The 13,390-nt window shown below is 36.6% G+C and overlaps 1 protein-coding gene across 4 annotated transcripts in view; it reads right to left on the reverse strand.

Annotated features, from left to right (window-relative positions):
• The window catches only part of DNAJC24 (DnaJ heat shock protein family (Hsp40) member C24), a 64,832-nt gene that overhangs the window by 8,840 nt on the left and 42,602 nt on the right, over window positions 1-13,390 (reverse strand). For all 4 annotated transcript variants that reach the window (XR_012381854.1, XR_003209688.2, XM_073904821.1 and 1 more), the window contains exons 3-4: window positions 12,675-12,813; window positions 1,759-1,827 (exon numbers count right to left, since the gene is read on the reverse strand). Coding sequence is in view for 2 of the 4 variants with exons in the window: in XM_073904821.1 (XP_073760922.1) it covers window positions 1,759-1,827; window positions 12,675-12,813 (208 nt within the window). In the remaining 2 variants the exon portion in view is untranslated. The remainder of the gene's footprint in view (window positions 1-1,758; window positions 1,828-12,674; window positions 12,814-13,390) is intronic.

The raw sequence follows: 13,390 nt of genomic DNA on the forward strand, positions 1-13,390 counted from the left end.
GAACTAGAAGCCTTTCACTAAAGCCTATGTCACCAGTATATTCTACTTTCATAGCAGTAGTGCTCTTGTTTACTCTGATGAAACTATTATCAAACCCTGGGAGCCCCAGTTACACAAAACCTCAAGTTTCTCAATCATTCACTGCAAATAAGAATTTATACTCTAGAATCTCATTTGGCAGTTTAGGAGCAGAGTGGCCCAGAGGCAAAAACATGATTTTCCTCTTAAGTCAATAGCCTATTACCCACCGTCCTAAGAGCAAGGGCACTAAGTTAAATTATAAAATATTTTATTTTATAAATATTTAAAAATGTTTTTTTTTTTAAGATTTTACTTGAGGGAGGGAGAGAGAGAGAGAGAGAGAGAGAGAGAGAGAGAGAGAGAGAAAGAGAACACGAGTGGGGGAGGGGGAGAAGCAGAATCCCCCCTGAGCAGGGAGCCCTACGCGGGGCTCGATCCTCAGTACCTGAGCCGATGGCAGACGCTTAACCAACTGAGCCACAGGGGCACCTGGTGGCTCAGTCAACTAAGCGTCTGCCTTCAGCTCAGGTTATGTTCCCGGGGTCCTGGGATTGAGCCCCACGATGGGCTCCCTGATCAGCAGAGAGCCTGCTTCTCCCTCTCTCTCTGCTGCTCCCTCTGCTTGTGTGTCCTCTCTCTCTCTCTCTCCCGCTCTCTGTCAAATAAATAAAAAAAAAATCTTAAAAAAAAATTCTTTAAAAAAAAAATTCCAGTAAACTTGGTTTCAGGATGGATGGATGGGCTGTTTATCTTCTGCCTATCCACTCATTAGTCAATTTTTATAAACCCCTAGGGAATTTTTACTCCAGGCTTAACAATAGTTATAGGGTTAAAGTATATAAAAATTCTAAGAAATACTAAGATTTTCTTCATTTTCCCAGAGAAACATGGATATGTGATATTCACATGGGTTCTAAGAAGGAACTTAACAGTGTCTAACCAGAGCAATTCAGAAAACTATCAGAATAGTAGAGAAATTAGATTTAAGTCGTAAAATTCTAGTAATAGAGGGCGCCTGGGTGGCTCGGTTGGTTAAACGTCTGACTCTTGATTTCGGCTCAGGTCATGGTCTCAGGGTCATGAGATCAAGCCCTGTGTCGGGCTCAGTGCAGTCTGCTCGTCCCTTTCCCTCCATGTGCACTCTCTTTCTCTCTCTCTAAAATATAATAAAATAAAATTTTAGGTATAGAAAAGGGAAAAAGATAAGATGTCATGGGAGGTAAAAGGGAGTGACAAATTTTTCTTTTTCACCTGACATAAAATCAAAAAGGGAGGGTAAAAACCAAGCTCCAAGCATAAGAGTATAAGATTAAAAGCCCTGCCCTGATAGTTTATGATTCCATATAAAGAAATAAAAATAAACAAAAATTTTAATAGGAATTCATCTCATATGTCAACATAGGAAGGATGGAAAAAATTATCCTTTAACTTTATTTTCCCTATTACACAGATGGAAAGTAAATCAAACCCAAGTAATTTAAAAAAGAAAACCTTATGAAACCTTCTATACCTAACATCTAATTAGACTAGAAAAATAACTGGAAATGAGTCATATGGGGGACATCAAAAATTGGAAGTTTAGAATGAGAAATATTCCTAAAGCCACCCACATATATATATTTAGAAAGCCAAGCTATTACTATTTTTTTAGATTTCCAAATATCCTATGAGAGTTTTTCTTTTCAAAGAAAATCCGTAATATTTTTCTTTACTGTAGTCAAGAGAAAAAATCCCAACCTTTGTTCCAACACATTTCTTCAAGATATACTTGAGCATCTACTGGTCCCATATTTCTTAGATCTTCTTCTGTAAAATATAAAATGCGGTATTTATTCAGCACTTTAACCATAACCATGAAGAATGCTGAAAAGACAACTACCGCCTGGTGACTACAGCTGTAATTTACTTACCATTTAAAAACTGAGTTTATTACTTCTGACAGCAGTTTAAGGCTACCTGACTTGGGGTCCACTTCTTATGAACTTCAGCAGTCAAAATCTATCCAATTTTCCACAAACATTCAACACGCAAAAACCATGGAATTGATTTTGGTGATTCCTTGTGATTAGTAACCCCTATCTTTGTGAGAGATAGGGATTTTTTTTTTTGTCAGACAAACTATACCTGTAACTAAGGAAGGAAGCATGGAGTTGGGCAAAAATAACTGTTTTTGAACCTTACCTGTAATATTTTACCAGCTTCCTAACCTTAGAAATATACCTTAGATATACTGAGCTCTTACCTACTTCAGAGGGGTTGTTAATGGACTGAATTGTGTCCCCCCCCAAATTCGTACGTTGAAGTATTTAGAGATAAGTCTTTTAGGAGGTAATAAAGGTAAAATAAGACCATAAGAGTGGGGTCTTAATCTGATAGATCGGTGGCCTTGTAAGAAGAGGAAGAGAGAGGGTCTCTCTCCATGCACAGGCACCGAGGAAAGTATCAAAGACACAGCCTAGAGGCCATTTACAGCCAGTAAGAGAGCCCTCACCAGGAACCATACTGACTGGCACCTTGATCTGGAATTCCAGCCTCTAGAACTATGAGAAATAAATTTCTGTTGTTTAAGCCACCCAGTCTATGGAATTTGCTTATGACAGTCAGAGCAGACTAATACCAGTGTGTTGTTCTAATCAAATGAGATCAGTCTAAAAGTACTTTAAAGAATAAAGCTCTAACCAAATGTAAGGGGCTATTAGTCATTTGATTTTTAATTGCTTGCAACAGAGAAATAGGTAACTTTAGAATTACTTTGAACAATAACCATGCGATACAACGGTATTGTGCTGACATTCTATTGCTATTTCATAGGCCAAAGTTTTCCCTGCAGGTGGAAGGTTCAAAGAAGCCTGGAATTCTACCTAAATTTAGTAAGTGTATAGTTTAGGTAGTAGAAGCATGTACTCTTGCTTAAAACAAGTATACTTTGGGACAAAGAAAACAACCAACAGATAAGCACTTGTCTTTGTTTTTAATGTCATGTTATACTTCATGTATGCTTGTATTATTCTTCTAGAAGTCGATGCTTAAAAGAAACTACTAAAATCCACCCCTCACCCCAATGAAATTTTCTTTAGCTGTCTCACTAGTCTCTTGTTCACTTGCTGAGAATGCTTTCCTTTGTTCCGTTGTGTGAATGCCTACAATTTAATTATATTTAATAACTGCCTGTTCAAAATTTATTGGTGTTACACAATTTTAAAATAGATGAAAAAATTATACAATATTTTGAACTCACTGTGGTTTTCTATTAAGTATGTCAAATATTATATCACTTCATATTTACTGGGTACCAACAGTCTATTAAACTGACCCTAAAATCCAAAGATTAAAGACTGCCCAGTGGTCGGGGGGAGTTCCTCCATCTCTGTGCCCACTGAATAGCTTATGCCGACTGTATCACTATGTGAGGTAATCTCTGAACAAAACAATTCCCACATTCTACATAAAGCACACTTGGTTATAGGTTATTCAGTATTTTAGTTTTTTTAAAAATTCTCCCTAAAAGTCCCATGGAGAGAAAAAAAAATCTTAATCAAATGTTTCAATTGCTTAGAATGACTAAGGTAAGTTTGCTTGAATGGGGAAATGAAACACTTTTAGATTAAGGAATGGGGGTAATTGGCACTTAACAGACTGTAGAGGAAAAACAGATGTAAATAATTTACAATCAAGCCGGCTATACTCCAGGGTATCTGATCGATACCTTCAGTAAGTCTGAAATCAATTAAAGCAAATCAGACAAGGCAGAGGTAATGACAAGAGGAATAAGCCTTAATCTAACCTATCTTGGACACCTGCAATACAGCAATTACACAAAAAGACAACCCATTCATATATATCCATTATGCTATTTTTATTTGAAAATAATAAATGTAAGATAACTGCCAAGGAAGTCAGCATATTGCTGTGCTTCTCCACGAGGAAGCTACTGTTATGCTCACCTAGTTGCTGTTTCATGTGGAGGACCTCTCTATTATTCTACTTCCTCAAAAAAAGGGGCCTTTATATTTTAATTTTTTTCTTTATGTACAGTAACTTTAGAGTAGCAAGCTATTTCTTAGTTGACAGGTCAACTTACATGGTATCTCATAATAAGAGGGAAAACAATGGAAAACTGGTTAGTACTTTGCCCAAGGTCAGAGTTAAAAGAAGTATATTAAAAAAAATATTCTCATGTTCTGTGGCTATTTGATCTAATCATTCAATATTATGTGGACACAGTCCAAGTTTCTGTGGGGATTCTGGTTTTAAAAGTCCTATCTGACACAAGAGAGAACATACTATATGATTCCCTGTTATATAAAATATAACAGGCAAAACTGCCCTGAGTTGTTGCATGACACTGTGGTGTTGGGTGTGAGGGCAAGTGGTGACTACACGGAGGCACAGGGGACCTTCTGGGTGCTGGTTAGATGGGTATGTTTATTGTGAAAATCCATCAAGCTGGATACTTAGGATTGGTGCGCTTCTCTGCATGTACGATACATTTCAACAAAAAATTTTAAAGGTAGTGTGCTGAGACTCCAAGACCTACCCTTTTTAATAGAAATAAGGAAACAAAAGTTAGGGAAAAGAGTTAAAAGCCTAAGAAAGTGTGTATTCCTTGAAAAGACGGTAATCTAAACAACTTCTGAAAAAGGCTGGGGGTGATTAACTCAGGGAAAATTGGATCCCTGGAGAACTGTATAATGAGCAGAAGGGGTACACATACAAGTAAAAGGTGAATCTAAATGTAGGGGGTGGGGAGGTGACCCCAATCCTTTGTTGAGAGGCAGGTGTCCAGGGAATGGGGCAACAGCAACTTCCCCCCTAACTACGATTACAAGGAAGGAGCACAAACAAATCAATGTTTTTTTTTTCTTTTTAAACAATGATCTCTGCTTGTCCACCATTGTCGTTAAAATTAGAAAACTTAATTCCTCCCTAGCCTGTAAAGTAACTCACAGAAACCCTGTAATTAGCTTTGATAATTGTCTTCTAATCAGGCATGGCATCTGCAAAGTAGGTAAGTTCCTTTTCTTTTGAGTATTACATATTATAAATATTTTTGCTCATTACAATGAAATATTTCAATAGGTATCTGAAAATGTAAATTCTATCTCAAAGTTTTCTTGTTAACATGACACTACTAAAAATATTGAGAAAACATAAACTGACTTCGCGATTTAATTAAAGGAATAGGTACAAGATTTAAATCTGGAATCTTAGCTCCAGAATGGTAATAACTTAAAAACAAACAAACCCAGCCATTTGGAAAGAAAATGCAATGTGTGGCATTTGGGTACTCTATCTTAAGTCCAATTACACTACATGATTCCTAATTCTTTTGAAGTAAATGGGCTCAGCTTTTCTAAGGTATGTAGGTCCGTTCACATCCTGTGCTATATCCAAAGCTTAGCCAAATATGGAGACAAGAAAAAGATCCAAATTTACTTACATATAGAAAGCAATGCATTATAAAGAGAGATTCCTGTGGAATATAATGATAAAATCAAATAATTTATGTGGTTACTTGGAAAAGAATCTTTCAACCTTCAGAAGTACAGGCCCTTCTGACCTTGTGTTCTATTGGATTTGTCTGACAACAAGAGGTGAAAGAATTCTGTGGCTCCTTTGTCTCAACGGTGGGATCTAAGAAAACACTGGCAGGACTCATCAGAGAGGTTTATGAGCCTGCAATTCAAAGAGATTAAAAGGAAAATCTAGGGAGATTCTTTCACACTGAAGAATAACATTAAATAACTATTAGCAGCTTGGTTCAGTAAAGCTTACTAGAGCTCTCGCTGGGTCATTCACAACTTTCTAAAAGAGGAAAGGTTTTTTTCAGCTCCATTTGGGAATCAATAAATATTTCTTACTTCTTACAAGACAATGGAATTCCAGCCTTTTAAAACTTCCTCCTAATGATAGTAAAATTTCTAAAACAACTTTTTGCTGCCTAAATAATTACACTTCCTAATCCCAGGAAACCTTTTCTAACTGTAGCTACAATTCAAATAAATAAGTAAAAATAAATAACAGCAACAAAAAGCTACGGTGGAGAGGAATTTAACTTCATTCATTATGGCTGAGATATCAAAAGTCTCATTCAACCCAATACTGGCCAAAAGATCTAGTCCATCTGCAGTTCAGTCCCTACTATTCATGTGTAGCAATGTCGTAACTTACTCGAGTGATCAAGTCCCCAGGATGCTCTCATTTAGCAAGTAGTCTATTGTATTTATTTTTATGCCTTTTAAAGTTTATTTCACACTTAACGGAAGTCATCTGTGTGTAAAAAGCAAACAGTAGTGTTTTTGTTTAGGTCTAACTTAGTATCTTGCTGTTTTAAAACCAAGTAATTAATTTTACACAATCATCTCATTCTTAAAAATCATTTCACTAGACATAATTAAATTTTTCATATAGGAACTAACTTGAAGGAAATCAGTTTCCTTATCCTTAACACTCTCTGTTCTTGGAACAGTCTCTACCTTGGTAAGAGATTCAGAATCAGACAACATTTAACATGAAACCTGCTCATTAAATCAGAAAGCTCTATAATCCTTTCCCAGGTGAAATTAAAGAGCCACAATTGCAAGGCTTTCCATAGCAAGGAAAAATTACAAACTTGGAGTTTAATTATGGACTTGGAAGAACTGTGGGGCTTTTATAAACTGAGCATACATGCAGTGCTCATAAAAGACACCAAATGAAACCCGGACCCTGAATTTCACATTTCACTACACAACAGGTAATGCAGCGGCAAAGGTTGGCCCAGCCTCTCGTTCTGACCCTCAAATATAGCTCACTCCTGCCCACCTGGAACTAAAATTAGGAGGTTGTACACACCTATTTGAAACTTGACAGCACAGCACAATATGATTAAAAGTCAGAGAATGGCTTTGAACTCCCCCTCTATCAATTACTAGCCATGTGACCTTAGTCAAGTTACTTAACCCCTCTGAATCTCAGATTCCTTCTCTGGAAAGCAAATATTAGTATCTCCCTTAAGAGGCTGTTAAACAATGATTGAAAGACAATTACCACAGATATAGTGCTCAATAAACGGCAGCTATTTTAACTGTTATCTCATAATGTTTGCTGACCTGTTCATAGCAAACCGTAAGAAAATTACTAAGCACCAATCCGTTGTGAGAGGGGAAAGCCTCAAGTACCACAGTGTAGGGAGGCAGCAACTCTTGATCTTGTCTGGATTTGTGATAGTGTTAAGAAGTTTGATGTACTTTGCTATTGTCAGTCCCGTTAAAATTGACCTGTTACTATCAAAGCCATAGTCCATCTGAAATATCAAACAAAACCGAAAGATAGGAACCACAGAGAAAAAATTCAAAATTGTTAATTTGTAGATTAGATTCAGAGATTAGAAATGATGGTAGATTCAAGTGTCAGGGGAAGTTTTCTTTGGGAGTTGGGGATGGATAGGAGGACTTGACTTCAAACTTGCACAAAAAATAAACTGTGAGGAATCAGAATGGGAGGGTATTCTGAGTCATGACAAACAGCACAGGCATATGTGTTTGGGAGCCCCTAGATGAACCAGGGGAAGAAGGTCCACATCAGGTTTGTGATTGGTGATAAAGCTGGAAAAGTAACCAGAAACAAACTTCAAAGTTTCTGTCCCATTTAAATTCTACATGAATGGGTAAATGTGTTGGGGAGAGGGTGGTTATAAAAGTTCTTAAACAGAGGAGTGAGAAAAAAGCTAGACCAATGAAAACGTAAACAACTGTAGAAGGCCAATTAGCAGCTATGGCTATGTGTAATACTGGGTGCGACCTACCAACCCAACGTGATAGCTGTGAGAATAAAAAGATCACACAGAAAAAAAAAATTAAAGAAATGTCAACACTCATTTCTAATTCATTGGTTGTACATTGAGCAAAGCAGAAATAATCAGAATGTAATATGAAATGAAGGTTTCAAGTCTGAGGGAAAAAACAAGCAATGAGAAAGGTAACCCCGTTTTGGGTTAAGACTCAATGATTTCAATTGGTCAAGTACCCAAGTAGAAATTGGGAGAGACGTTAAAGTGGGAGACACAAACTTCCTTAAATCTTCCACTTTCACTAGTATTAAATCAGAGCTCCCAACTGTGTCCAAGTATGCCAGAATTATAACTGTAATCTTGCCCATAGGTTTCTATAACATTCTTTGAAACTAGCCAAATTTGTAGTCAAAACCACTGAGAAAAGATCTTAAAATACATTTTCACTGCAAAAACAGATACTTGCATTCAAGTAAAAGTAAAAGATAACATGAGTAGGTACCTCCTTGTGACAAATAAGATGGAGCGGGAGGACCCTCACAGAAAGTTTTCTCTATACTTTCTTCTCCCTCTGAAGAAAATGCCAGTCCCTAACTGTCTAGATAGATTTTCTGCATCATTTCACATACGTACTTTTCCCAGAAACAGTCACCAAAAAAAACATGCCCCCTGATGCTTATCTTCAAGTTTTACCTGAAGCACATTTTTACAGCCAATTTTCAAATTCCTAAAATCAAATGGAAATACTGATATGATCATAGATGGAAACTAATCTAATACAAGTATTTTGTAAGGGTCAGTTTTAGCGCATAATCTACACAAATATCTACTGGCCTTACGTCATTCTTAAGTTAACTCAGATTCACATTATCTGCATTTAAAAGTATTATTTCCCTTCTTATAGAGTTAATCAGTCTTTAGCATTAACTTGCTTTTCAGGAAGGATTCTTATTTTGGGCTTAAGAAATTACATGTTGACACGTTAACGTTGGTGGGGTTTTTAAAGATATGTTCATATTTGGCCCACAATTTATTTGCTTATCTCCCATTCTCAAACATTTATCCTAATAAAAGGGTCAAGGTAAACTGTATAACACAACACCAGAAATGACCTTTTGTATCTAGCTAATGGAGAGTAGCTTAGATTAGCTTTGAGTAAAGACAAAGTAAAGACTTTACAATGTAGGCCCAATCTCCTGAGCCAGGCTATTTTGGGTATCCAAGTACTTGTCTGACTGTGTAAGGTGAAGACTCCACATTACCAACATAATTCACTAATAGAAAACCAAGATACATCTTAATATAAAATAATATACCACCAAGGATTCCAAACACAACCCATTTATTTTTTAGAAAAATTATTTAATCTGACTGACTTCACCTGAAGGTTTGTTTCACTTCAGGTCAGAGCCACTGAGACATTGGAGATCTGTGTGACTGTCGTATTACAAAGCAACTGAATCATGATCCCTATTATTTTCCCATGATATACTTCTGATGTGTTTTTCATGTGCTTAATACATTAGAAAACTCCCCATACCTTTATAAGGGCACCAAAATCTAGTCAACAGATATCATTCATTTAAACATTTTATAAATCCAGAAAAGATCTTCCAAAGTGTTCATCTGGTTGTCTGAAATGCAAAGCCTTATCTTGAATAACTACATGCCTTTCAAGGGAACATGGGAAACAAGCCTTTGGAAGCATCCTTAGAAACAAGAAGGTAAATACGCCAACTGGAACTAATTGATTAAATTCACTAGTTAACACTGCTTTCAAAATGCATAATATCTGGGAACTGAATATTACTCATCCTTTTTTAGATCTGCTTTTCTTCAGTCTGGCCGACATTGCCCTCAAAATATCAACTAAGAATAGATATGTGGAAATGGGGAAGAAAAACTATATGTACTTTACTGGGGTTATCTACCCTAGGCTTTTTTTTAATTAGAACTCATTTGATATCTTTTGTGAAGCAAAAAAATATGGATGTCAAGGGCCCCTTTAAATGATCTTTTAGGGAAATAAATGGTTGTGGGCAATATTGATGAGGGTTTCCTTACAACAGAGCACCAACTCTGAGCTGTGAAATATGAGAAAGCATTCAACATATAAATAAACCATCTCTTGCCTCCTCCCCAGTATTACGGAGCTCAAATTTATTTTATACTCCAAGTTAATGGAAGGCAGGAAACAAACATATTTCAAGCACACCCTATGAAAAAAAAGTTCTACAGTGAACTATCACCACATGCAAAAAGAGTTCTGTATAACAAAGCTATTTCCATGTCCCCAGGGGGTGACCCAGAAAAAAAGAGTGCTTTGACCTGGTTATAACAAATTCTCTCTCTCTTGGTAACCTATCCTGGTCTTTAACAAATTATCACTCTCAAAGGTTTTCCTTCTATCAAATCTAAATGCTCACTGTTAGAAGTTCAAGTTCATTTCCTTCTTTTGAGGAGCCAATTACTAAAGATGGGTCAAGAAGGAAAAATTAATGTCAGCATTCAAAAGAAATGACCATATGAAACTAGGTTTATTATGAGATTTTTAAAAAATAGCTCTAGTACGAAAGGCTTAAAAACAGCAAATTATATTTGGATAAGAGACTTCTTATCTAAACAGTGATCCAATCTCAATTTAAAACTGAAGTAAAATATTCTCACCATTTGGAGCTGCTGGTAATGAAGGAAATACTTCGTACTTAGGTCTGACATTATTAAAAGGTCATGAAAAGCTGTATTTCCATTGTCCTCCTAGAACCTGCTTGAAAAACTTGCAAAGCAAACTGAACATTATATAAATTCCAAGCAGATCTGCCTATTTATCCATATCATGAATCAGGCCCAACTCTCACTGTATTCAGTTTGTCTAAATGTTGTTGTGGCCCCCATCAATGACCTACAAGAGTCCCCGTGACCCTGTAGGCTGCTGCAGTTACCTCCATTAAAACCTTCAAACCAATGACTCAAAGCTCAAAAGAAATCCACGTTTCCAAGGACTTCCCAAAGGCAATGAGAAAGGCTTGAAGCTGTTGGTTATTTGTTCTTATAACGTTTTTTAAACTTTCCTTCCTGCAATTCTATTGCTCACTTCTAACCCTGTTTCCTATTTCTCTCCATTTCTCGTCTACCAACACCCTATTCCCTAGCAAGAGAGATTAGTTTTTTATTCCTGATCTCTCCCTGCCTCTTTTCTCTTTCGGTAGTAGGATTCTAGTCAGTTTTACTGACAGTTCTTAAAGGTACACAGGCTGTGGAGTGGCAAAAATGCAGAGCGACAGGGGAAGTATGTTCCTTACCCCCCTTGACGTAGTTTTGTGAATTATTCTTCTCTTAAGCAAACTGGTACCCACAAAGTAACGACTGGTAAAGACGGGCAAAAACACTTGGTAACTTCTCACACATGACACATTTGTATATATTAGCTTCAGCACTTTCACAGAAATCCTATCATGTGAACCAAGGTTAAAAAGATAGATCTATGAATAGAATTCATCCACAAATGGAACCGCTTGTACATTCTTTTGCCAGAAGTAAAACATATTTACAAAAGATATACAACATTGGCAACATACTTATATATGCACCAAACAGATAAGACCCAATATTCAAGCCATATTTGAAAATTAATCCAAATTCATTGCAAAGATACACTCATCAGTTTCTTAATATTTTTTAAAAAGCTCATCAGTCTTAAAAAAGTAGAAGGGCTTTAGAGCTGATTAGTATGATCAAAGTCACTATTAAATTCTCCAGTATATAAACAAATAGCTCATGAAGTCTTTATACCCAAAGATATCACACACTGCCTGTAAGTAATACTTAATTTTATCAGTACAATTCCCTCTGAAAATAAACATGGGTATTCCATTTATATCACTGGCTTTATCCTATAATGCTGTGTTTTAGAAGTAAGCCTGGTTTCTCAAATCAAATTTTCATAACCTCAGTAGTAGGAGCCTTAAAATCATTTTGTTAGGTTTGATGATGTGCCAGTGTAGGGCATGGGAGGGGATTCAATCATCAACTACAGAGACAGTGAGCTTTTATCAACACATTCGAGTCAATGCTGAACCTGGTGCGCTACTGCAGAGCAATTGAGTGTTTTCCCCACAGGCTGTAACTGATTATTGACTCCCCCCCATTAGCATGCAGGGTGCATACTGAAGGTTCAAATAGAAGACTGAGGGACTCCTATCCCAAGGCCAGTGCTGAAAGACAGCCTATCACTTTGTGTAACTGCAGTCTATGTGTGACAAACCTGACCTACATTTTTCCCTTTCTTTCTCACAAGAGCTTGTCACTGTTTTAAGAAGCTATTTTCTAAAACACATAAAAGAAATGACTTTTAAAACTGCTTAGGAAAGGTGCATTCCTAAAATACCATTTATAGCAATCTTATAAAGAATAGTTTATTCAGGAGACAATCATGAAACCTAGCCTAAAACAAGCTGAAAGACAGCAGAGTGCTTTATGATGTTATCCCCTATTGTACCCTCCTTTTGATGGTCATTTATATAGTACACATTGTTAAAAATGACACAATTAAAATTTGAATCAGTACATAATTAAATTTAACAATAAGAAGTTATCCAACATATTAATTAGAAATGTGTAGTTAAACATTTTTCATTAGTTAGAAAAAGTAGCTTTCATGGCTTCCTAAGAAGCCACATCCTAGTAGTTTTGTTAACTTCTCAATGGATACACAATAATCACTGCTAAGAGAAAGACCTAGTTAAAAACAGTGATGGAGGGGGAGAGTAAAGAAGGCAATAATAACTTGGTATGAAGGCTGGAAAATGCTCCCCAGGAAAGGTTGCAGACTGCGCTTCAAAGAGCTGCCAGTATACTGTGGCTCCTCACCCTAAGTACCCACCATGCCGCTGCAGGTCATACTCTTTTTTTGTCTCTTCATTCCCTAGAATTTTCCATGCCTGATCAATTTCGATGAACTTCTGTATACATTCCTCCACTGTTCCTGCTGGCACATCTGCACTTTGTTTATCTGGATGATACTGCCAATCAAAAATAAACGGGGTGGTAAATAGAGAGGGTTGATGGGGTAGGTTAAAAACAAAAACAAAACAAAACAAAAAAACCCAAAACTTGTAAATCTAAGTTTTAGTTAAGAAAGAAGGTGATGAGAAGATGAAAACTACGGTGCCAAGGCAATGAGACAACAGTGTTGGGCACAGGAGACAACTGCCAGGTTAATTAGACCACTGGAGTAGCTATAAATCCACCAGTGACATGATCTGTCACAACATGCAAAGACAGCATTTTCTGGATAATTTGCTGATGGAATCACTGGTCTCATGGACAATTTACCTAGAGAGGATGACTAACACAAACAGAAATAGGTACGTGCAGACGAGCAGGACATGACAAAGAAAGGGCACAAACTATGCAGAGTATGAAGCTTTCCTTATATAAGGTGCTTGGCTGTAAAAACCATTACAAATGAACTACTAGCTTTTTCTTATGAAAGCAGATTATACAATCATACTTGAAAATAAATACCTTTCATCTTCCAGTTCAGTCCTGAAGATTTTAAAGTTACAAATCCCCAAACATAAATTTTTGTTGAAAAAT

This window comes from Callorhinus ursinus, unplaced genomic scaffold (assembly GCF_003265705.2).
Source record: "Callorhinus ursinus isolate GAN/ISIS: 27379988/994484 unplaced genomic scaffold, GSC_fseal_2.0 scaffold21, whole genome shotgun sequence".
Taxonomy (NCBI): Eukaryota; Metazoa; Chordata; class Mammalia; order Carnivora; family Otariidae; genus Callorhinus; species Callorhinus ursinus.